Raw genomic sequence first — 24685 nt, 5'->3', positions numbered from 1 at the left:
CTGAGCGCATAGTCGCTAGGGTGGGCCGCTCTCAAGCAAGCAGCGGCTATGGCATCCACGTCAGCAGGCGTCAGCTTCATCAGCGGCAGCAATCGTCGCAGCGTGTGCGCCGCGCCCGCGCGAACAACAGACGCGCGTTCGCTGGATAGAGAGGTTCGCGCTGCGCGTGATACTTCACGCAGGGAACTACCGGCAGCTGTGCCCATACCTACGCAGATCTGGGAAAGAAATAAAGGAACGACTGAAGTTTACCATACCAAGAAACCATTTGACCCATTAAGGGACTATCGACTTCTTTCTCCCTCAAGAAACACTCGCTTTAAGTCCAGCGACAAGACCTTCAGATACTAGGGTACCATTTAAGTTGTGAGCCTCGACAACATAACGTGTTGTTAGACGACATCTGATACTTTTAATGAAAAGTTTGACATTTTTGACTACAACCTTATTCAAAACTTTTTATCATTTGAGCACGTTTTGTATTATTAACATTGAATTGAAAATTATCTTGACTACAAAAACATGGAATTGACTTGCGGAAATTTTCGCGCAAAGATTTATTATGACTTTCGACGTGGTTAATCAATACAAAACTGAAGCGGTCAGCTAAATTTCACTTTTGGTGATAAAGATCTGTCCTTTACCATTGTAAAACACTAGTTTAAGAAGTATAATATTGTATGTCATTGGCTCACCAATGAACTTTGCGAAAGTCGTCCAAAATGATTAATAGTGGCGGAAAACATTGGTGTTGTCAGAAAAATGGAAGAGAAACCTCGTCATATGATGTATCGTAGGATTGAGATAATCCTAGGCATTAATTCCACTAGCAGTAATAAAATATTGTATGACCATATTATGGTTAATACGTTTTTTTCTCGCTGGATGTCACAAAATTTTTCAAACGCTCAATAGGACGCTGGTGTCGTTTAGTCCTTGGAAATGTTTGATAAATACGTTTAACAAGCTTTAAAAGCCGTTTTTAAAAATGTGACAGTTGACGAATTAAGGATCTATGCATAATGATCCTGAAAATAAACAGCTATCGACTATGGAGGTGTTTTAAGATGAAGCAATACCAACAAAAGTCCCATGCGCTCGGAACACTTTAAAACTTACGGTCGCCTATTTTTCCGAAATATCCGATTATATGACAGAAACGTCACTAGAGAAATTTATAATGGTTAATTCTTAATAGTAAACAGCCACTTTTTTTCCAAAAGTCTTCAGTTTAATAAGGGAAACTGACCAGCATAGCCGAATCGCCATTCGTGTCGAAAATGTGAGCTTTTACACGTCTCGTCAAACAACTGACTATTTGAACACTCAAAATATGAAATAAACAGGTCCAACGCTACAAAATTCTTGCTTGGAATCTAAACACTTCTTTTGGTACCCATATATTAAAATTAAATGCGTGAACAGCGATTTATGTAGCCAGAAGCAACTGTCGGTGCGGTCAAAAACCATGCTTTGGAGGTGCCTCAAGCTGAGTGGAAAAAATGCTATGAAAAGTGTTTCGGACACATTAAAAATTACATAAATCATGAAAGACAATACCAATAAACGCAATCAATACCATTTTAATAATAAACTACTTAGTTTTCATAGTTAGGCTCACAACTTAAATAGTGTCCCACGTAATACCATGAGATTTCATAGACATAGTTCAATCAGAATGCGTAAACACGGATTCATTCCAGTTCGATTTTACTTTTCCGCATATTGCCTACTTTACCCTGAAAAAAATACGGGACCAACAGTAAATCGACGCCCTAAATTTCCCATAGTAACATAAATATGTTACTATGGGAAATTTAGGTTTGCAAAGGGACCGTCACGCTCCATAAACGGTAAAGGGCACCTTACAAACATGGGCCAATGTCAACAGAATGTCAGCGAAATGTCGCTAAGTCGCTAAAGAACGGCATTTAATGGGGTCAAACAACATAACACTCTGTTCTGAAGGTTTATTTTACGTTTTATCTTTGCTTGAAAGATAACGCCTATACATTAACATTGGCATGGAGACAACACCAGCCTGTGAGTAATCGCATATTTACTAAACACCTTCCTTGTGGAGAGGAAAAACGAGAAACAACTACAAGTAAAGAAAACATTGTATTTGTCTGGGAATATCTGTAGGTATAATATGACAATGACGAGTCACGATTGTATTTCAGTGTTATACAAAAGAAGTATTCTTTACAGAAAGGCTATAAGCATTACGCAAGAAAGTGAATGTAATTTAGTTTACGTATAACTTTTACGTAAAAATAATGCTTATTGAAATCAAAAATATATTTATTTAGTGGGCAATGCTCACCAAATGGTGGTTTATTGATAAGAATCTGTATTTTCAAAATTAGTGTTTGAATTTAAATTAATTGGTTTGTAAGTTCTGTAATTAAATAGTTTTTAACTATAGACCTACAAAAAGAAGATAGGTTTAGTTTACCTTTTCAAGAGTATTCATGATCTCCAGCCTGGTTTGGGACTCGGCGCTCTTCAAAGATCGGATCAACGTGGCCACGGTCTCTTCATAGGACCGCCCCATCATGCGCCCGAGTTTCTCGTACATACTGCCGAGGCAGCAGATGGCGGCCCTGGAAAAATACCTCATTGTTATAGATCGTTTCATCCACGAAGACGCGCCCCACCAATTTTTGGTCAAGAGAAGCGCGGGGTGCGGGGAGTTTGATCCGAGCAATCCGAGCGTATTATTGTAGTGTGCGTGAGCACTCATGGATAATTTAACGTGCACCGATAACACTCAAACATTAGCGGAAGAATGGTGGGGCGCGTCTTCGTAGATGAAATGATTATGCAGGTACTGCATCAAAAGACCATGCAAACTGAAAATTGATTATTCATAGGACCATTTTACGACGGCAATAATTGAAATAGATTCGGTTTTACAACAAAAATGGATCATTGTGCTGTCGACTGTCCACGATACTCACAATCTCGTCGGCAAGTACGAAGGCGAGTCATCCTTCACTTTGATGATGTCATTGCACTTGTTGACAGTGTCAAACAGCAGGAACGTGTCGCCGACTGAGAACAGCGTTGCCAAGCATCGGGCGAGTAGACGACGAGCCGGAGCGCCGAGCGACTCGCGAAGTAGGTTTAGGAGTTGCGCGACTAACTTCTGCTGGCAGCTTTTTATGTCCGACTGTGGATATTATTTTATTTAATTACAGTTGCGTTCCTTATAAATGGAAAATAAGGAGAGCTATAAGTAGATGAAATTTTAATGATGATTGATTAAGTTAAATGAATGAACAGAGAACAGCGTTGCCAGACATCGGGCTAGTAGAAGTCGAGCCGGGGCGCCTAGCGACTCGCGAAGTAGGTTTAGGAGTTGCGCGACTAACTTCTGCTGGCAGCTTTTTATGTCCGACTGTGGAAATTATTTAATTACAGTTGCGTTCCTTAGAAATGGAAAAGAAGGAGAGCTATAAGAAGATAAAATGATGATTGATTAAGTTAAATGAATGAACAGAGAGAGAACATCGTTGCCAGACATTGGGCTAGTAGCCGCCGCGCTGGTGCTCCGAGCGATTCGCGAAGTAGGTTTAGGAGTTGCGCGACTAACTTCTGCTGGCAGCTTTTTATATCCGACTGGGGGAGATTACATGGATAGTTATTATATTTTATTAGAATAGTTTTGGGTGCTGCTTAGAAGTGTAAGTGAAATTACTAGTCTAATTCAAGAAAGAGAACTAATTATACAGAGAATGGACGGAGAACAGCGTTGCCAGACATCAGGCTAGTAGCCTACGAGCTGGAGCGCCTTGCGAAGTAGGTTTAGGAGTTGCGCGACTAACTTCTGCTGGAAGCTTTTTATGTCCGACTGGGGTTATTCTAATATTTAATTACGTGAATAGTTTTGGGTGCTATTTAGAAGTGGGAAAGCAAGTCTAGTGCTAAGACATGGAAGGTTGTATTTTATATAAAATAAAAGTTACTAGAAGCTTTTAAGATACCTAATTACAAACAAAAGAAATTCATTCTTTCAAATAGGAAAAGCATTAAAATATAAATGTAAAATATTTTATCTAAACAATTGTTCAAAAACATAAATGTTTATTCTTTCTGTTAAGGACATACACTAATCATTTATTTGTATCAGTGCTGTAAAAGCACCTAAAATATTTAACAAAACAAACAACTATTATTTCTAAAACAACAATAGATCTTACACTATCCTTACCTTATGAGCAGCCACTAGGACTTTGTCCAAAAAACGGAGCCATTCAAATATGAAATGGGGCTTCTTATCATCCGGCAGCTGCTGCAACGCGGCCTCATTCAACGTGAGGGAGTGGGACACCTCCATGGTTCTACAATAGAAGTATCTGGTCAACGCTCTACTAAATTTTGTATAAAGAGGTTCCATCAGCTACACTTTCATTACAGACAATAAGTATTCTAGTTTTGCATAACACTTCCAATATATTGTACATAATAGTACATGTAGATGTACTTTCAAAGTGTTCGTACATCGATAATGTGAGGTAATCAAGTTTGATGTAGTTGAATAACCAACGGCAATGAGGCAGAACACAGGAAACTTACAAGGCCTATCAGAAAATTGATTAATTGTCTGTTAACTTGGAAAGACAACTAACAATACAAAAATAATAATAACATTTTGCAATCACAAAGAAAAACAGGAATTTGTTCCTCTATGTTAGCCTAACTAGAGATTTTATTCAAGGATGTTGGTCTAGTCATCCAATAACGCGCAAAGAGAATTAACGACTGTACCCGACGATGTACAAACAGCAAATGGGAGCAGTCGGGACGTAATGATTAACCGTGTGTTTATATTATCAATGGCGTCAACATTTAGTGAATCAGACCCACGGATCATGTAACGGAAGAAGTTATGAATAATACACAGCAGAAATAATTAAACTACAAATTAAACCGCACTTTCGTACTCGAAACTTAAAACCAAAAGTAAAGGGATATTATGTACAAACCCAACTGGATGATCAACAACAGTTTATTACACTTTCTCACTACATTCACATAATACACACAGTTCCTGAAGTTTATAACCACGTATTTGAAAGTATATTTGGTTTTAAAAACAGTTTCTTTCTATTTTTTTAGGTAAGAACCAGAAAAAATAATTAAATCACACCACAAAAATGTAGGTATTTCAGGGGTGAGGAACAGATGAGCGAGGGGGAGGGGAAGGATCAAATGTCAATTCACTGTCAAAAACACTGACGTTTCGAGCTTGGAAATTTATCTTTTAAGCCATAAAAGCAAAAGATAAGCTCAAACTTCCAATATCCATACCAGTAAAGTGTCCCAATTCTAGAAAAAGAAAATTTTACCTTCCTGTCAGCGAGCCATTTTAGCGCTACTGTCATCCATGTGTCAATATTTCGGCCGTACAACAACCGACGCCTGGAAAATTGAGAAAAAAGGAAATTAATTCACATACCTAGCTAGTCAAAGTAATGTAATTTCAGTAATTTAAGTTTGATGAGAATACTACATGGATCAAAACATTAATTAGTACAGGACTGTGGTCACATTGACTACAATGATTTGACGCGTAACCAACGTGCATTATAGCAATAGTAAGTACAGTGCCAATACTCTGAACACGCCTGACCAATGAATAACATGAGTGCGCAGCAGAGCCCCGCAAATATGCAGGCAGTTGTGGATAGAGAAAAGATATATTCGTGGATATTGGAGCTATGCAATCCAGAGACACGGGAAAATGCTTTACTAGAACTTAGCAAGAAACGTGAGGTAGTTCCAGATTTGGCTCCAATGCTATGGCACAGTTTCGGTACTATAGCCGCGTTGTTGCAGGAGATCACCAACATATACGTGGCCATGATACCGCCGACCCTCACCGCTCACCAAAGCAACCGTGTATGCAATGCCCTGGCACTGATGCAATGCGTCGCTTCCCATCCCGAAACGCGATCTGCATTCCTCCAAGCACACGTCCCTTTATTTCTATATCCTTTTCTCCACACTGTCTCCAAAACACGTCCTTTCGAATACCTAAGATTGACCAGCCTGGGAGTTATCGGTGCTTTAGTAAAAACTGATGAACAGGAAGTTATCACATTTCTGTTGACTACTGAGATAATACCGTTGTGCCTGCGTATAATGGAAAATGGATCTGAATTGTCCAAGACCGTTGCCACATTTATTTTACAGAAGATTTTGTTGGATGACAGTGGATTATGTTATATTTGCCAGACGTACGACAGATTCTCGCATGTAGCAATGATATTAGGAAAAATGGTGCTGTCACTTGCGAAGGATCCGTCCGCACGACTGCTGAAGCATGTGGTCCGCTGTTACTTGCGTCTGTCGGACAACCCTCGGGCTCGGGCTGCACTCAGGCAGTGTCTTCCAGATCAGCTGCGTGATGCTACCTTTACTGAATGTCTCCAAGAAGACAACTCCACTAAGCACTGGCTGGCACACCTGATCAAAAACCTGGAAGCCCAACCTCCCCCGGCTAGCCCTGCCCAACAGAACATGTGAGAGTTAATTTTATTTGAGCCCACTTTGAGCAATATACAATAAGTAGTAAATTTGTTTTTCTATACATATTTCTATTGAGAGTTTGATGTTTTATTTTTTGAAATAGTTAATAGTAACAAGACTGGTTACAAAGTTTTCACATTTGAAGTTTATAGCAATAATAATTGAGATTATTATAAATTAAAAATCTAAGGTAGTTATATTTTATGTGCAGCTATAGCTCTGTTTATTGTAGAGAATATATTTATCTGCACAGATATTTTGAAGAGAAGTAATGTTAAGTTAGTTGAGAACAAAATGAAGTTCAAACAATGTGATCTCTGGTTGTTTTTAGTTGCTTTTTATACTACTTGTTGTACTGGATTCATAGTGGGCATTTTGTGTGATGTGCTTAGTTTATTTTGTATTTTTCATAACATATCAACTGATTATTTTTTTTTTTGCTAATGTATTAAATTAATTGTATTCACATGTTAATATGTTAATGGTCTCATGTTATATGCATTGTATTATTTTTTAGGTACACAACAAGATGAAAGCACTAATTTTGTATGCAGATGTAGTGGACTGGACTAGGAATAAAGTTTTTTCATAATTTGGCAATGTTGTTTCTTTCCTTTCATATCCTAAAAATAGTATGTAACACATACTGGTTATCTACTTCATCAATCAACGAAACCATAGCAAGTTATTGCAAGTGGAGCATTTAATGGATTGCTATAAATAACTATTTTAACAAGGAATTTTAAAAATCAGGTCCTCTTGCAGGGAACTGTGACAGAGCCCATCTTCTAGCACCCATGAAATTGTAGTTTATTTTTGATTTACTGCAAATGATGTCATTCCTACTTTTCTCATTTTCTTTACTACCTTCATTTGTCTGAGTGTCTATTTCATTACAGAGCTTTGCTTGGCTCCTCATGTTCAGAGGCAATGGTTTCCTGCTGCTAAGTCTCTCAAGAAATTGAGTGCCACAGTTAACAGTTTCGACGCACTGTGCGCACGCTTTGTCCAATTGGCAGTAATTTTTAGTGTCGAACGTTTGAATTTCCTTTGCACTCACTCGACAGTTGATTCGTTTATTGCCACATTTGCAGTTGCCTTTGTTGTCCCTCTTCCGGACCATAGTCACGCAATCATTGTCGCATCGCAGGGGCCCTGTGATGATTGTATTCTGTGCACTATCAACAAACGTCTTCTTCAGGAGAGTCTCTTTGGACTTAAATTTATTTATAACTATTTTACTTTTGCTGCAACTGCTACTTGGTACTACTTTATTTACTACCCTCTTTTTCTCTACGACTATAGACCTCGTAGGGCGCCCGTCGTACCTGCTATTTGAAGCCTGAGCTTGGTTTAGTTTTTTACAGCTTTCTCGAGTGCTGTGTTTGGAGTGTTTCAGCGGCGATTCCTCACAGATTTCATCACACAGCTTCTGTGCTATAGAGGACATAGTTTGTGCCAACTTATTGATAATTTTTACATACTAGTTGCATAGCAGTGCAGTCCGAACTCTAGATCTATTTTGAATTTATCAACAGCATTATTTTTTCTGGATAAAAGACCCCATTTTTATTGGTAAGATAATGTTGGATTTCTTGCTAAATATTGTAGTAACATTGTTGAAAGCGAGCATTACCTACATATAAATTAAATTACCATAATCTTACTTTATTCATGAATGTAGAAACGAAAATATTTGACATTTAAAAAAAATAACGGAAGGAAGGAAGTGACAAGTGACCCCTCACAGAAGTCACAGCACAGATTAAATCATTAAAGAGTGGCCCCCGATGGCCCCCCTCCAGTCAAGGCGCTTTTACACTGCGCGGAAATTAGTCAAGTCAAGAAAATGCAGTGGACTCGCCTAATTTCCGCGCAGTGTAAATGAGCCATCACATTTTGGCACAGGCCCGTATTCACAAACGCTTATGCTTAAGTGAAGCAGCAAATCGAACGCACAGCATTGAATAGAGCTCTGTGATTGGTTCGTGTGTGGCCCTATGCGTCCACGAGCCCTGTGAGACCTCATAATGTTTGTGAATAAGGGTGACCAGGGCGAGGGAATGCCGTTTAAGGCCGGTTTCCACCGAGGCGGAGAGGAGTGGAGAAATGTTCCGCTCCGCTCCTCCTAGGTGGGAACCGGATCTAACGCTATGGTGCCCAATTTTTGTGATTGTTTTTTGGTTTACTTAAGAGCCTTGAATTAATCATTATCATAATCTCATTCTCTGATTCTCTTTCCTCAAGATTCCTCATTGCACCACAGTCTGGTACAGCAGCGTCAAATAGTTCGTGACAACCAAAGTGACCAAAAAGTGGACAACACAAGTAATCTTAACTACCTACATAATATTCCAATATTTTATTGTAATTTGTAACAAAGACGTGTTGCGAACTTTTTGACTACTTTGGGTGTCACTATTTGACGCTGACTGTACCTATATAGTACTATAAGCACAGAATACTATTTATAAGCCTAGGTGCATCGATTTTTCGTCGGCCGATAGTTTAGTCGGACAGTAAGTATGGAGATGTATGAGAGTGCGCACATTACACCGAATCGGCCGATTCTTCATACAAATTAAAACTGGGCCCAACTGAAAGTCGGTGGTCTGCGCCTAGGCTTAATCTGTGTGATTTGAATTCGGCAAAAAAGAGTTTTAAACAGTGGACTTTCTCCAGCAGTAGACGTCATTAGGCGAACACGAACGAAGAGTTTTAAGTCCCTAACTGCAATCTTTAAATAGTATTGTACGTACCTACTTAATTAACACAAAAAAGCAAATTGTTATGTTTAAATTGTACAAGTTCATGCTGTTTTTTTTTATATCGTATGCTGTCTCCATATAAAACTGCTACTCGAAGACAAAATTAAATGATACGATGGCTATCGATGGTAACAAAGATAATAAAATAGAACAAGGNCGTTACAGTAACCGAAATGTCCTTCTGAACTCATTAATCTCTCTCCATATTCCGTTCCCAACCTCTATAGTATGTCTACTATACTTAAACTGTATAAATGTATATAAATGTATTATTTCATACTTAAATTTCAATAGTATTAAGATATAAACCTGTTGTTCTTGTATTTAATATTTTAGTCGTTATGTATTTAGTACTAGTAGTAGTTACCTATATCCTATGTCCTCTCCTGATCCTAATTTCCTAAATTTAAATCCGTTGCCGTAAATATTTTAATCTCCCCGTTTCCCCGTTTTACTCGACTCTGGCACGGCGCATACTGCGCGGATTGCCTTAAAAAAAAAAAAAAAAAAAAAAAAATAGAACAATCCGCAATGTTACCTACCTGTATAAAAAAAAACTGAAATTTACTGTCAAAATCATATGATCAGCGAGAAAAGTTCAAAACAAACATTGAGGAAAAATTGTTAAACATGTATTAATAAACAAATCAAATGACTTGAAATGCTAAAGGAACAACAATGTGGATCTTCGGCTACGGATCTCTAGTTTGGAAAGTTGACTTTGCTTACGAGTGCAAAGTTGTAGGTTATATTTCAGGTTACCTCAGAAGATTTTATCAGCATAGTATCGACCACAGAGGCGTTCCTGAGAAAGTAAGTATATCCTAATATGTACTGACTCACCATAATCATAACCAGAAGTAGATAATATACAGTCTGTTACATTATTACAGATGTATTAGTATTGTAACGTAATCTTTTCAATACATACTTTGTGCATTCTCCTTCCAGCCTGGTCGAGTAGTTACATTGATAAAAAGTGACGATCCAAACAGCAAAGTATGGGGGGTGGCATACAAAATCCGTACCGAAGATATAGATCAAGTTACGAAGCACTTGGACTACAGAGAAAAGAATGGATATTCGAAGAAGACAGTTACATTCCATCCCAAGGATAAGAGCATAGAACCGTTTAGTTTGACCCTGTACATAGCAACAGAGGAGAATGAATCTTATGCAGGTCAGTATTTGGTTTAATTTTGATAATTGGTATCTAATTGCACAAAGCTAAGCAACAATTAACTTGTATACTTTTTTAGTTTTTTATGATCCATTGGGTCACCTTCAAGTCTTTACTTGATGAAAAAACAATTATAATAATATTCATTCAAAAATACTATAAAAAGTTATTGTACCTAATTTGATTCTTCATAATTCTAGTTTTCTTACTTGGTTTCATCTTTTTTTAAATTAATTTCTCGACATAAAATTTTCCTCAAAAAAAAAATGTCACAGGAGTACATACAAAAATTGTTCATTTGAAGTTCTCTTCCTTTAACATAATTAATTAATTTGATAAAAAAATAACAAAAAAGTAGCAGTAGAATCTAAAAAACTGTACCTTTGTTCCAAATTTTGTACCAAATTACCAGTCATCCATTTAGACCATTTACATGTATTTTGACTACATATGAATGATTTTTAAATAAATACTTATTCAATATTGCAGGAGCAGCATCAGTGGAAGACATAGCAAAACAAGTAGTCAACTGCCAAGGGCCAAGTGGGCCCAACAAGGAATATGTATACAACTTGGCTAAAGCAATGCGACAGCTAGCACCTGATGTATACGATGAACACCTCTTCGCTCTGGAAACTTCTTTGCGTCAAATTGATCCAGATGTTAAACGAAATTGATGAAATAAGTAGATAGCTTAATTTTATGCAATAGGGTCCAAAATGGCAAATTAGTAAGATTTTTACTTGAACTTTTACTTGTACAGATGTCAGCACATCTGTCTATACATTTTTATGGCAAAAGCGCACCTATAACAATGGCATAAGATGCTACAGTTTATAAGTTGAGCTACTTCTAGTGGCGCCATCTGCCACGACATTGGCGACTTCAAAACTTTTTGATAAATCGTTTTATCACTGCGTGGCGCCCTGCGCGCTTCAGCGGGACAGTCCATCCCCAAAAAAAAAAAATACGAGAGAGAAACTGACTGTCTGTTTGTTTGTTAAAAAAAAAAATACGACGAATTGCTTTTAAAAATTTACTGTTGCTAAAATTTAGACAAACTTCTAAGCACCAGACAATTTGGATGATATAAATAAATAAGAGAGTCATCCATGCGCGTCATGCTAGCAGTATTATTTAAAAAGAAGGCCATCCTGCTTAATAATGCATAAGTAAATTAGCAGATATTTAATATTAATAAAGCAACAGCTTTACACAAATAGACTGATGGCATTCGGAACAAAACATGTTTTGTTTAATGCAAAACTAAACAAACATACAATAAATTCCTTGTAGATATAACATATTTTTAGTTCAAGCATATGACTAAGCTCCTATCTGAATGTCAACCGTAAGTAGGCAACATGTTTGTTTGCAGACACACTAACCTACTTGCGCCCATTTAAATGTTGCGAATTATTGATTAAAATTGTAAATTGTATTGACGTCAATGACCCCTACCTACTTGTATAAAATCTCTATAATACAAGCTGCAACGCCTGCAACTATGCTCTTTGTCTTTTTTGACCTTGGCCTTCTAAATCGCGCATTTTTAGGTGAAACTCGCCTAATCCATTAAACGTTAATTGATTTAAATAAACAGTGTTTTTTGTTAGTTGTCTGGGTCACAATGCCTAATCGTAATCAAGAAATGCGGGTAGGAGGCCGAATTTTTACCCATCCGGGGCGTAAAGAACAACGCCTGTGTAGGTCGGGCAGACATTTGACTTGATATAATAGACAAATCAATCTGTTTTGGACCGTAATATAAGTGTGATAAAGATAATTTTGTGTTAGAAAATAGATTGCTGATGTACAGCAGCGTCATATAGTTCGTGGCACCCAAATTGGCCAAAAAATTTACAACACAAACCTTATTCCAACTCAAACAAAGTCGTGTTGCGAACCTTTTGGTTATTTTGGATCACAAACTATTTTACGTTGCTGTACTGCTTTAGTTTTCAGAACTGTGTTACCCTTTTTCTACAGGATTGTCATTGTATTTTACAAAATTGTTGCTTATGGAAAAACTCACTACAATGTTATAATTTGAACCAAGTTCCTTAGGTGGAATTTGCTAAATACTGTGAAGGCTGCAGCCTTCACCTATCAAGTCAGTATTGTTATCTACATTCGATTATGTAGCTATGATTCAATCAAGTGTGCATTTTTTGGACTTTATTGCATTAGATATACGATTTTCGTAATTTTTTCTTTTCTAAATTATCACTGTCAATCATCCAGTGGTTGTACAGTGGACAGCATATCAGACTCTTGATTTTTGTTGTAAAATCGTCTGTATTAGCTTTATTTGTTTATGTACACTGACTGTACAACTTAAAATCAAATTCGGTACTAAGTAACTACAGAAGTATTTTTTACGATATAAGTAGACTGTGTGGCGAATGTATACCTTGTTATGTTAGGGAAGACCGCAAATATGTATTGACCTCAATGTTAAATTGATTAAAATTTTTACTGAATTACCTACTTATAAATGCTTATCGAATCTTTTTACATTTTTGTGGTTCCTGATAGGAACTTCCTATCGCTGACATTTGAAAATATGTGCTTTTTCTATTGTGATATTAGCTTTACGTATAATAGTTACCAAAAATCGGGTAAAATTATTAATTACGTTTTTGTTCCAATGAAAGAAACTGTTTTAAAAATAAATAAAATATTTTATTGCACAAAAGGTAACATCGTGTATCATTGTTATTCCGAAATCATTAAGCAGTATGTGTAACGTTTAATAATACTAGAGGATGTAACGAACATTAATAATAACTTAACAATATCACGAGGAAATTGAATTCAGTGCCGCAATGAAGGAAAATATTAACGGTTTCTGAACATATTATAAGTACATTTATATCGTATTTATTTTATAGCATTTTATCTACGTTACTGAACTCAACTCAGTGCTTAGAATTTGGCAGATAGGGAGTGTCACATGGCACTTACTTTTATCAGTATAGATAACCCCGCCATTGCATTTAGATAAAAAACATAGGAAGTCTGCTATTAATTATTATTTTATAAATAAAAATTTATCAAAAATACTACAATTTCTTACAGAGACTAATCTAGTTTCATGTATCAAAAGATTAAAAACACTGACGTCATGTTTTTTACAACCTTGATAAATTATCTTTGGCAGGTTTGCACTTGTGCAGTAACTATGCAATTAATGCACCATCACTTCACCCGAGAACTTATTTGTCTTTCTTCCTGCCGAGTAGTTTGTCCAGGAAACTTCGCTTCCTCTTAACTTTTTTAACATTCTTACCGTCACTCTCTAGCTTCTCTCCTTCTACTGTCATTTTGTTAATCAACTCTGGAATGCTTATGTCAGGTTGCTCTACTAAAGGCTTTTTATGGTTAGTCGACTCTCTACTCAACTGCCTCTGCATGACAGACAGTTCTGGCACGCGATCATTCTTCTCTGCTAGTTCTGTGAGAGATACTTTAGAATCTCTCTCTTTGACATGGTTAGGTTCAACCTCTTTCACAGCTGGGCTCTCTGACCCATTTTGAATCACCTCCACATGTGGCTTTATGTGTTCCTGCTTGATTTCTTCCTTTTTACCCTCCTCTTCTTTTTTCGCCTCCGCAATATTTTCTTTCTTCTCAAACACATCATCATCAGCAGGTTTATTTTCTTCACTCTTTTCAGCCTTATTAACCGTGTCCTCAACACTCGACGTAGATTTAGGGACCGAATCGACTACTCTAGGTTTGGTAGGAGGCAAGGTCCAGTCGATAGGTTTGCGCTGCGGCGAATACCGTTTCACTAGCTGTTCAAAAAGCTTCTGATGGTCCACTTTAGTAGGTGAATCCGTAAGACTCTGGTGTTTAGGTCTAATTTCGGGGTCTTGGTTTTCTTTGCCGTCAGTTTCACTGGGCCCTAAGTCGACTACAACCCGGCGCACTGGCGGTGGTGTCGCGTAAGGCTCCGCGAAGGGAAACTTGTACAAATTGGGGCTCTCAATTTTGTACTTCATCGCGGAAACTTTGCCGGTGGGGAGAGACGCGCGTGTGCCGGCTCTGGAGAACTGTTTATCGTCAGGTTCGTGAAGGTTCGACGTGAGGAAGTCCCTTCGCAGTTTGGACAGGCGGCGCGTGCGGTCCATCATGCTGTGTCTGTAGTCCACATCGTCGCTCTGGTTGAGTTCCGAAGTGAAGTTGTCGGAGTACTTCCTGGGTCGGAAGTCGAAGACCCGCTCGTCGGTCTTGGACTCGCGCATGCTGGAGTAGCCGGCCGTGTTGCGCTTGAAATTGGTGGTGGTTTTCCCGTGGTTGGACGTGACGATGGGCTCGGCGTCCCGATACACAGGCGTCATCGCAGTGGGTGAAGGCAGCGGGAGGAACACCGTGTCGTGCTTGTCGAACACCTCCCGCCTCTGACTGAACGCGTCGACTCCGATTATTTCGCGCGACTTCACACTCGTCGTCGGCGATTTCGTGCCCATTTCCGTTCGATTACAAACCGCAACACTTTTGTTATTAATACTATTTTCCTGTAAACTGTGTATTTCTATTTTTGTAACGCACACATTATGACTTCACCGGTAACATCGCGAGTATAAAAGAGTACACGTCTGCAAGTTAAATTGGACAATAAAGGTTGGTCGTCCGTAAAAGGCGAGCGGTTCGCGATATATGGTGGGTGATCAATAGAGTGGCAGTGATAAGATACGGCGCGGTCGCGTAGTGCTTCGACTGTCTTTATCTTTGGGCCGAATCGAAGCAGTTGAGTAAATAACTGAGCTACAGAACGGCGCGGTGGCCGCGGCGCGAGTGAAAGCCGCGCGGCGCCGATCGGCTCATTACATAATGAATATTAAAACAAACGTCCCAAATACACTGTTTTAGTTCACACCTCATCGCTAATCGACGCTTTTTACTTATTTAAATGTTTTGTTTTTGTACGTAAACTGCAGTTTAAACTGTCTTTATAACTTTGATATTGAATAGATAGAACTGTGTTATAGCGGTCCGTGTCAATTAGTTTCAAACCGCGCGAATCACAGTTACTTTATAATAAGTTATGATGAACATAATCATCCACTCGCACTTGGTGTAGTTATGCAAGTAGGATTATTATAAAGTTAGGCCACTAGGCGTACGCGCACTATACCTAAACAAAAGTAGCTACAGTCAACAATAAAAGTTAATGAAGTTCCTCCTTCATTATTTTTCCCGGTTGTAAACTACTCTTATTAATTTGATCTCATAAATGACGTAACGTAATTACCGACTAATTAACAAAATAATTACAAAAAGTAAAAGTAAATCATACAAGGAATCAATTTAAGTAAAATGACCATTTTTGCTTATAACCTTTGTATTTTATTGTAGGTACGTAGTACCTTACTAGCCATAAGTAGATGCCTTTTTCCTCAATAGTTAATAATGTTATTAGATACTAGGTAATGGTGTGGTTCTTAATCTAACACGAGGTATTAATATTGTTTGTTTTCCTACACATTANAAAATATACTTACATTTTCATATTTAAAATCATTACTATCCCTTCAAGTACCTACCAACGAAACGAGACTACGGTTCCTCCACCATGCGACAGCTTTGGGTTCCACGGACTATTCATTCATTCATTTAGGTATTAAGATACCGTAATTTATGTATTAAGCTAGAGATTTTAGTTGGCCGATAGTTGGATCGGCGGGCTGTTAATCAGTATGGAGATGTATGAAAGTGCGCACATTACACCGATTTGGTATCGGCCGATTCTTTATACAAATTAGAATCGGACCCAACTATCGACCGACAAAAAGTACAAGTAAATAGAGTGGTAGTGGTACCACAGGTGGCCAAAACAGTGAGGTCTAAAGGTTCGGTCAAACCAACGCGATCACACGTGATCAGCCGGCGTGCAGCGATGGCGATCAATGCATTTAAGTCTGGTCGCCATCGCTGCACGCCGGTTGATCGCGTGTGATCGCGTTGGTTTGGCCGAACCTTAAAAGAAAAAGGACATCATCCATTTTGGTCCAAAATCAAAAGTGCCGGCCAAAAAATAAAAGTGCTGTATTCTGATAGAATACGTCCGCCTTAGCATTTATTACTATGGCACTAAAGCTGTAGCACCACTGTGCATCGTAGTATTTGAGTTCTAAAAATATATGAAAAGACTGACTTTGATCTCAAATACTACGCCGTGCCGCTTTTTTGCTCGACTTGGTGGGGGCACTGCCGTGCCCCCAGATTAAAGTGGTACCGACTGACATATTAAATACTAGATTTCCGCCCGCGGCTTCGCCCGCGTGGAATTTTGTCTTTCACAGAAAAATCACGCGCGTTCCAGTTTCAAAAACGGGATAAAAACTATCCTATGTCCTTTCCCGGGACTCAAACTATCTCTATGCCAAAGGACATCATCCACGTTTCATATATTTTTGGTCCAAAATCAAAAGTGCCGGCCAACAAAAAAAAGTGCTGTATTCTGACAGAATACGTCTGCCTTAGCATTTGTTACTATGGCACCAAAGCAATATAAAAGAAAATCACAACAAGGTTCTTGGAGTGAAGCTGCAATACTTCAGCTCAAAAGCTTCAAAATACTAAAAGATAATGAATCAAGACTGCATTATTCAAAGAGAGTTCCTTCTGATTAGTTTTATGTTTTAATTTTTATGTTGTTTGATGAATTTTTATGTCTAGAATCTATTTTATCGCAATACAGAAAGTATGATTCTCATTCTGTGTTTGAATAGAGACATTCCTTATTATTCAAAGGTCAAAATTATATAGTAAAAATAAAAAGAAAACTATTGCCCTCTGCATGCCCGTTTTGCCCGTGTGCCGGTGCTCGCTTTAGGCCACCCCCTCGGCCAACGTCGACTCACCCGGTGGGCTGGTACCGCGCCGAGGGCGGGACAGTGGTGCCAGGTAGAAGCCCAGGCAGTCCGTCGCCAAGCGACGTCAAACCACCGACTGGCAGTAGCCAGTCGAGATGCTGCACGGGCCATGAGCACAAGCTCGACGCCCGAACCGGCCAAGAAGGTCGAAGACATGTGACTGACCTCGGGCAAAGTGAGCAAGTGATAGTGTTTCGTATTTGAGTGCCTACTTTTTATATATTAGACAAATGAATGATTTGAAATCGCCATGTCAAACTACAATAAATGTAGTAACTGATCACGATAAAAACTTATTCCGTTTTGCTTATTCTGTGTGTTTTTTTCCTACTTTACCTTAAGGTGCCCGCTTTGGGCCAGTCTCCCCTAGTACGGGAAGAGCGCTTAACTAGCTTACGTGAGTCATTCTATTATTTTGCACTAACTTAACTAATTGATTAAGTATAATTAGTTATGCTTTAACATCTTTTGCCGGATTTCTCTTTGTTTTTCGTCCATTTTTCAAACTATAAATAAGTAGGTACTGCTAAGTTTTAATGTTCATCATAGAATTTGTCCCGTTAAAATTGAATTGAATTAAATTTTGTGCTATGCTGATTGCTGACTGTACCCACAATCCTTTTACGAAAAAACATTACATTCTATGTTTGTCTGTATTATAATAAAACAAGCAGCACGGTTTACCCAACCTTAATCTTGGAAGCGGTCTCTTCCAGTCAACCTTTATGTAAAAAACAATAGGAAGATGATTGAGTGAGTAGAACGGAATTAGCGGATTTAACCACAGTGAATGAGTCCAAAAGACACGAAAATTACATTCTTAAGACTTGACAAAAACTTAACCATGGCCAAACTCCAAATATGTATGCAAATGGGACATGAGATCATAGTCTGACGATTTTTAGCATATTAGTTACACCTACGTACAGTGAAAAGCACAATGGACTACATTTTTGTTGCAAAATGACACTTATTGCATCTGTATTAGATTCTAACATGTTTAGCTTGATTTGCTGTCTGTATAAGTCAAGCGATTCGCCTACGATGGTCCAAATTCTTTCTGACCACATAATCCACTTTCAAAACCATGTAGGTCATCGCTTGAAGGATTTTTGAGATGTTCTCAGACAAGCTATGATAAGTGACTCATCATACAGTTTGTGTTGTCATCATGACGACTAGGAATCGAACCTAAGATCCTACTACGTTCAAGGCGTTGCACCCGCGCCACTAGTGCATCGGTTTTTTTTTCATTCTTCTTTGGCTCTCGCGGTTTGCGTTTAGCCACGACGACACAGGGTTACAGATTAGGCAAAAGAGGGAAACGAATCAATTCATAAGAATTACAGAGTTTGTAGATGTATTATTGTTACTCTTTCATGCAAAAACTGCTAAATGGATTTCGATGGTTTTTTTAATCCACAACGAGGAAGCTCTTGGCCTGTATTTCACCTGATGTTAAGTGACAATCAGGCCGAAGATGGAAGCGAGCTTCTTGTTTATACATCAGATTAACCTATAGGCTGGATTTTGTTATGATCTGTGACAAACTGAATTCCACGTGAGCGAAGCCGTGGGTGAAAGCTAGTGTTTCATAAATATAATCGAATGAACCATAAATAAGATAGACTTCCTCACGTTACTACCTATCATCGGTTTCAATGTATTGTGCTGATAATAACAATAACATTATCATTACGAGTGGCCAACGCCCATCTACATCGTTTACAAGCAAGTGAAGAATATCCCCCTATCTTGAATCATCCCCACCAAACCATAACTGCCATATTATGGTTTGGTAGGTATACATACCTTCGCAGACTCGGGGAATCCCACACTATACTGCACCGTTTTTTTTTTTTTTTTTTTTTTTTATCCACAACGAGGAAGCTCTTGGCCTGTATCTCACCTGATGGTAAGTGACGATCAGGCCGAAGGTGGAAGCGAGCTTCACCCGGAATCCTCAACTACGGAGGAACTGGCTATCTTACCTCTAACTGCCGGAACACAATAATGCTGTTAACATTGTTGTTATGGCGACAGACTTAGGTAAGATGGTGGTAGCTAGCCAGGCGGACTTAGTATAAGCCCTACCACCAACCAAACCGAACAGAAAAATCTGCCCCCACTGGGAATCGAACCCGGGACCTCTGCGTCTGAAGCAGGTGGTCTTACCACTAGACCACAGAGGCGGTTTCCTCAGTCGATAAGACGCAAACGCTTTTTTTCTAAATGACTCCATTCCTTTTATCATTTTTATAAACCTACACTTTTCAACTCCATTACCAAAGCTGCTGCAATGCCTGTCTAAAGAATTTATTTATACAGAGATACCAAATATGTTGTTGCTATGAAATTTTTTATAACTTTTACAGTACTTATTATTATTCTGTGCTTTTACTAACATCATATTATATTTTTTAAATCAAGATTTAACTAAAACCTTCATAGGTGTCATCCCTTATTATATCTATAACTGTATTTTCTAACAAACAATTCTAGAAAGGTATTAAAATTAGTGTCATTTGCTCAAATCGTGTTACGGTCGTTGCATAAGCATTCTTATCTTTTATCACTCGATAATTACATACGCGAAACCCTATCTCGGTTTATCATTATCAAGCAATCGATAAGTTTGGTGGAATATTTAGTACAGAGCCCATGACACTATTAATGTTGGAATTAGGACTAATTTAGTTCAACGTAGATAAGTGACATATTTTTATATAAATATGACCAAAAGATCGTTTGATCAAAATCAGACGCAGTTCTGATGAAATTGATAAATGCAGAATTAATTGATTTCATATTATATTAATTAACAAAAGCTAACAGGAGTTGTTCAGTAGTTTATAGATTTTCATACCCGTAATTAATTCTTAACTGCTGACTATATTATACAAAAAAAATCCTCAGTGATTTATGTTAATGTCTCTCACTGCTATGTAATGCTCTTTATGTAAATTGCAAAAAAAAAAAACTGAAATTATCTTCTAAAAACAAAACACATTTTACCTCGAATACATATCACTTTATTGTGATGATAATTCAAATGCATACACGAACGATTAACATATTCTTAAAATACTTAAATACTAGAGAATGATCACGAAACAACTAATAAATAATGTCAACAATTTTAAAAATACACTATAAGCAAACGAAAAAAGCATAGAAACAAATCTGCATTTACGATTTCGTATTGGATTTCCAAAGAAAATGGAGTTATTAGTTGCGCAAATTATTTAGGCTACTGAACTGGGAAGTTCCTCTTGGAAATATTAGTTAGATGTTCACAAGCATAGGTACATAGAAGGTTGCTAGTGAATCAATGTGTGCTCTCCTCCAAAAAAGAAAGATTCATATCATTCATTCATCAGGAAATAGATTCAGTTCCATCTCCTGTTTTAGTTGATTTTTAAGGGACAATTATCTTTAACTGATGACATTTATAAGATTACTTAGAATCTTCTATGCTTCATTCGTTCACTGTTTCACAACGATTTATGATTTAGAGAGTATTTCTTTCATAGCTAGCTCAATTTTCAACTGTATACACGCGACTCTCTCCTGAAAGATCTGGTTGATAAGGTTCAGTCTTTTCTGTTCTAACAACGCGTTTTCCTTCATCAGTCTTTGTTTTAGCTCTAATTCCTCTGGCGTATTGTTTTCCTTGTTTTCTTTATTGCTCTGTTGGCTTTCTTGCTTGTTCTTTAACGCGACGTGGCTTCTCAGCTTTACGATTTCGAACTGCTCAGAATTTATTTTAGCTTGTAATAAGGATTTGAGTTGCAAATATTCGGCGTTTTCTAACTCGAGCCTGAGCACTCGGAGTTCTTTTTCCGTGAATTTGGGTTTTTCTTTCACGTCTGTTTCTTCTTTTTCTTTGACATCTGGTAGAGGGACAGTGAAGGCTGAATCGGTTTGCGTGGGAGTTGATTTTTCGTCGAACTTCGTAAAGTCGAAATTGTCTTCGAATTCGGCTTCAAATGTCGGGTCTTGGTTCGGAGATTCGTTTTGGAATGCGTCACTCGTCGACGGCGTCACCGGTTCGGGTTCCGGTACCGGGTCCGGTTGTGAGGAGGTCTGCGGTACCGGTTGTGGTACCGGTTGGGCAACCGGTTGGGAAGTGGGTTGCGAGTGCCGTCGAGCCGGCTCGTCGTCCTGTTTCTCATCGAGAGACGGTTGAGGCGGCAACGAGTTGGGTTCGGCCGATTTTTGGACGGACCTGAGTTTTCTCTGTAACAAATGTTTGATGGTAAGTAAAATTAAATTATATAACTGATTATATCAAGCCAGAACACTAGATATGCAAACGTAGTCAATATCCATAATTATAATTTATTTGCCAGTAATTCAATATTTTTCAATTCAATTTTTTTCCCTGTAAATCAATAACAGGCTTTATGTAACGAATCACGCATACGAGTTTGTGACTTATTGTCTTTCCGTTCGGTATATAACTAATGGGTTAGTTTTATTTGCTGCAATAATATTACAGTCGGTCAATTTATAATTGTATGAAAATCTATAGGCGATAACTTGCCGTATAAAAACGAGTTTCTCCCCCGTCATACTGACCTTTACATTTTGCTTTTCGATAAAAATATTAGTGGGGAGTTGGGAACTAATTTGTACCCTATTAATAAATCTCAAATTTTTCATGTATGTCCACATCTATTGATGATGATTGATGGATGTAAAATAACTCACAGCTGTTGGTCACGCGTAGGTTAATAAACCACATGAATTTGGTTGAGAAGCGACTCCTGCTAGTTATGACAGACCTAGTACGCAATATTAACTCTTATGATTAAGCTTATTTAGGTGTATTATACCTTAAGTTGCGTGACGAGCCTCTGCCCTTCCCATAGTTGTTGATCTCGGGCAGGGGTGATAAACCCTGCGTGCATTTCCGCATGGATTTGGTTGAGAAGCGATTCTTGCTTTCGAAGCTCCGCAGCAATGTCCTGCGCACATTCTGAGAAGTCTGCCGGGATTGTTTGGAGAGGGGGCACGTATCTGAAAAGAATAGATAGAATATTGTCACTCAAGACAAAAAAAAGAAATAATAATAATAATAAATATCCTTGGACATTTTAGACTGCGCTTCTAGTCCCAAACTAAGCAAAGCTTGTACTATAGGTACTAGACAACGGATATAAACACACTTACACCCGTATTCACAAACGATACTTAACNGGAGAGATACGAAGTATAATAGTTTGAAAATCAGCTCTAAGGCTGGGTTGCACCATCTTACTTTGACTGTAACGAACGTCAAAAATCTGTCAAACTCCAAACAAAAATCACCGGTTATCGTTATAGTTACGGTCAAAGTTTGGAGGTGCAACTCAGCCTAAGTGACTCATAAATTTTATTGATTGGATCAAAGTAGCCGCTCAAGCTAAAAGTAAACAAGAAATGAACATCCCTTCGGATTAGTTCAAACAAAATACTGGCAACTCAAACAAAGTCCTTTAATCAAGGAATAAAATGCTTATAATTAAAATCATTCAGGCAAACTGACTTAATTATACAGAGCCAGCCTCCATAATAATTATAATGCTTTGGCGAGATCGTTGACTTTGCCATGTCACTGATCCCAAATTATGCTAAAACATAGTTGTATCATTGTTGTATGACACGTGGCAAAGCGTTTCCAATTTCAATTCCATTTGAAATCACGTTTTGCGGTTTTTAAACGATACTCTCAGTTCCTTTCATGCGTTTTCACTAAAGCCTTCGACACAAAAGCAGCGGTGACAATAGTGGGGTTGGGATAGGTGTGCCTCAAGGTTTTGCTTTCGGTCCATTGTTGTACAGCGTAAGTATAAAATGTTTATCTTCAAGAAAGAAATAGTGCGTTTATCTGGTCACTAGCTTTCCGCCCGCAGCTTCGCCCGAAGAAGATTTTTTTCTGTCAGGAAAAGTTAATCGCGCGCGTCCCTGTTTCTAAAACTGAGATAAAAACTATCCTATGTAAGGACATACGGGAAAGGCCCGGGACTCAAACTATCTCTATGCATTTCATAAAAATCAGTGTTTCATCAATCAGTGGTTTAGGCGTGAAAGCAAGACAGACAGACAGACAGGCAGTTATTTTCGCATTTATAATATTAGTATAGATAGTAGATATAAAGATAATAGTGAAAACATACACAGTGAATTTAGATTATATTTTAAGCTGAAAATCAGTAGCATCAATTCTTAAAAAACATAACCGTTTTTGGTTCATCTAAAATGTTCTTTTATTTAATAATGAAAATTATAAAACGAACCAGAATCTGTGCAAAGCCACAATAATATTGAACTATGAAACTAGACTCTCGTATTATAAAGTGACACTCCTATATCTGCCAATCCACCCAATTACAGTATTGAATCTAAGCTTAAGTTCGAATACAGCTCTGAGCTATGTTTCATTATTACAAGCCTTCGGTTATCCTGGAAACTGTACGCTGACTATCACACTAATGCGAGGATATTGGAGAAATCAATATTATCATGTATTACCTAGACGTAGAATTCGTAATATCTCTGATTGACTGATGTTTCGATATTTGAATAAATAATTACACTAACACTAATAGCTTTATTGCTATTAATAGTCCGTAATAGGTTAGGAATGGTTTACCCCATCAACACATTAAGATATTAACATTATCGAATACAATAGGCCATTGTTTCAGCCATCTCATATTAATTAAGGACAATCATTCTAATTAGAGTACCTCAATTACATAATTATGTTCAATTACAATTACATTAACGGTTAAAATAATTTGCACTGTAATATAAATTGTATCAATAAACTAAGTTTCTTAAAATCAAAAAATATCTTTATTTGTATAAACTAATTATTAATTTAGTACAAATCGTCAATAATAATCTTAAAGAGCCTATACAATACACGTCTCATTCGTTTTTTGCCCTACCCGCTTCCAGAAATTTTTTAGGCAAGTGTTAAGAAAAATTATCGCAACAAACACAGTCACCACACCACTGCCTGCCTGTTTAAAAATGGTAAAATTGGTATTACTAGTACCTATTCCTATCAATTTCATTTTTATAATATGTTTACTTACGCGTACGTAATCAGAAATTATGAATCAATATTAACAGCTTTAGCAATAATGCAAGCAAAGTATCTACACATGCCTCTGAATACATTAGGAAGGCTTGGGACTTGTACATCAATTTAACGTGCTTTGCCTGTGTAGAAGGCCTTATGAATTCAAATTAGCTCCGAAACAGAATACCAATGTTCATGTTTATTGCATTAGTAACGTACACGCAAGATATCCATGACAAAT

General features: G+C 37.8%; 6 protein-coding genes across 6 annotated transcripts in view; 2 read left to right on the top strand and 4 right to left on the bottom strand.

Moving 5' to 3' along the window:
* The window catches only part of LOC114352800 (HEAT repeat-containing protein 5B), a 39315-nt gene extending 34133 nt beyond the window's left edge, over window positions 1-5182 (bottom strand). Inside the window, exons 1-5 of the mRNA XM_028304542.1 lie at window positions 4992-5182; window positions 4217-4346; window positions 2964-3175; window positions 2459-2606; window positions 1-218 (exon numbers count right to left, since the gene is read on the bottom strand). Coding sequence (XP_028160343.1) covers window positions 1-218; window positions 2459-2606; window positions 2964-3175; window positions 4217-4342 — 704 coding nt within the window. The 5' untranslated portion in view covers window positions 4343-4346; window positions 4992-5182. The remainder of the gene's footprint in view (window positions 219-2458; window positions 2607-2963; window positions 3176-4216; window positions 4347-4991) is intronic.
* A 191-nt stretch (window positions 5183-5373) lies between these two features.
* On the top strand, window positions 5374-7137 carry Rcd-1 (Required for cell differentiation 1). The gene is made up of 2 exons (XM_028304520.1): window positions 5374-6530; window positions 7055-7137. Exons 1-2 carry the CDS (start codon window positions 5641-5643, stop codon window positions 7068-7070), a joined length of 906 nt encoding a protein of 301 aa, XP_028160321.1. The 5' UTR covers window positions 5374-5640; the 3' UTR covers window positions 7071-7137.
* Window positions 6988-8217, bottom strand: LOC114352796 (uncharacterized). The gene has a single exon (XM_028304531.1). It carries the CDS (start codon window positions 7985-7987, stop codon window positions 7280-7282), a length of 708 nt encoding a protein of 235 aa, XP_028160332.1. The 5' UTR covers window positions 7988-8217; the 3' UTR covers window positions 6988-7279.
* Window positions 8218-9849: 1632 nt separating this feature from the next.
* Window positions 9850-12085, top strand: LOC114352818 (putative glutathione-specific gamma-glutamylcyclotransferase 2). Its single transcript, XM_028304564.1, has 3 exons — window positions 9850-10118; window positions 10257-10485; window positions 10975-12085. Exons 1-3 carry the CDS (start codon window positions 9984-9986, stop codon window positions 11160-11162), a joined length of 552 nt encoding a protein of 183 aa, XP_028160365.1. The 5' UTR covers window positions 9850-9983; the 3' UTR covers window positions 11163-12085.
* Window positions 12086-12434: 349 nt separating this feature from the next.
* On the bottom strand, window positions 12435-15414 carry LOC114352811 (uncharacterized). The gene has a single exon (XM_028304553.1). It carries the CDS (start codon window positions 14958-14960, stop codon window positions 13704-13706), a length of 1257 nt encoding a protein of 418 aa, XP_028160354.1. The 5' UTR covers window positions 14961-15414; the 3' UTR covers window positions 12435-13703.
* A 5355-nt stretch (window positions 15415-20769) lies between these two features.
* On the bottom strand, window positions 20770-24011 carry LOC114352828 (ralA-binding protein 1-like). Its single transcript, XM_028304574.1, has 3 exons — window positions 24007-24011; window positions 22208-22418; window positions 20770-21608 (listed from the first exon to the last, which is right to left on the bottom strand). The coding sequence occupies exons 1-3, from the start codon at window positions 24009-24011 to the stop codon at window positions 20874-20876; spliced, it is 951 nt and encodes a 316-aa protein (XP_028160375.1). The 3' UTR covers window positions 20770-20873.
* Window positions 24012-24685: the final 674 nt, after the last annotated feature.

This window comes from Ostrinia furnacalis, unplaced genomic scaffold (assembly GCF_004193835.3).
Source record: "Ostrinia furnacalis isolate ACB-3 unplaced genomic scaffold, ASM419383v2 OfSCF0152, whole genome shotgun sequence".
Taxonomy (NCBI): Eukaryota; Metazoa; Arthropoda; class Insecta; order Lepidoptera; family Crambidae; genus Ostrinia; species Ostrinia furnacalis.
Note: the sequence above shows the minus strand (reverse complement) of the source record. Positions and strands in the feature narration are given on the sequence as shown.

Bases quoted from the DNA above. Each gene is read 5' to 3' on its own strand.
- LOC114352811 (XM_028304553.1), bottom strand. From the start codon at position 14,960: ATGGGCACGAAATCGCCGACGACGAGTGTGAAGTCGCGCGAAATAATC.
- LOC114352818 (XM_028304564.1), top strand. From the start codon at position 9,984: ATGTGGATCTTCGGCTACGGATCTCTAGTTTGGAAAGTTGACTTTGCT. The intron at 10,119-10,256 runs GTAAGTATATCC...TTCTCCTTCCAG, and splicing joins ACAGAGGCGTTCCTGAGAAA to CCTGGTCGAGTAGTTACATT. The intron at 10,486-10,974 runs GTCAGTATTTGG...TCAATATTGCAG, and splicing joins GGAGAATGAATCTTATGCAG to GAGCAGCATCAGTGGAAGAC.
- Rcd-1 (XM_028304520.1), top strand. From the start codon at position 5,641: ATGAATAACATGAGTGCGCAGCAGAGCCCCGCAAATATGCAGGCAGTT.
- LOC114352828 (XM_028304574.1), bottom strand. The intron at 21,609-22,207 runs GTATAATACACC...CATTTGTTACAG, and splicing joins GGCTCGTCACGCAACTTAAG to AGAAAACTCAGGTCCGTCCA.
- LOC114352796 (XM_028304531.1), bottom strand. From the start codon at position 7,987: ATGTCCTCTATAGCACAGAAGCTGTGTGATGAAATCTGTGAGGAATCG.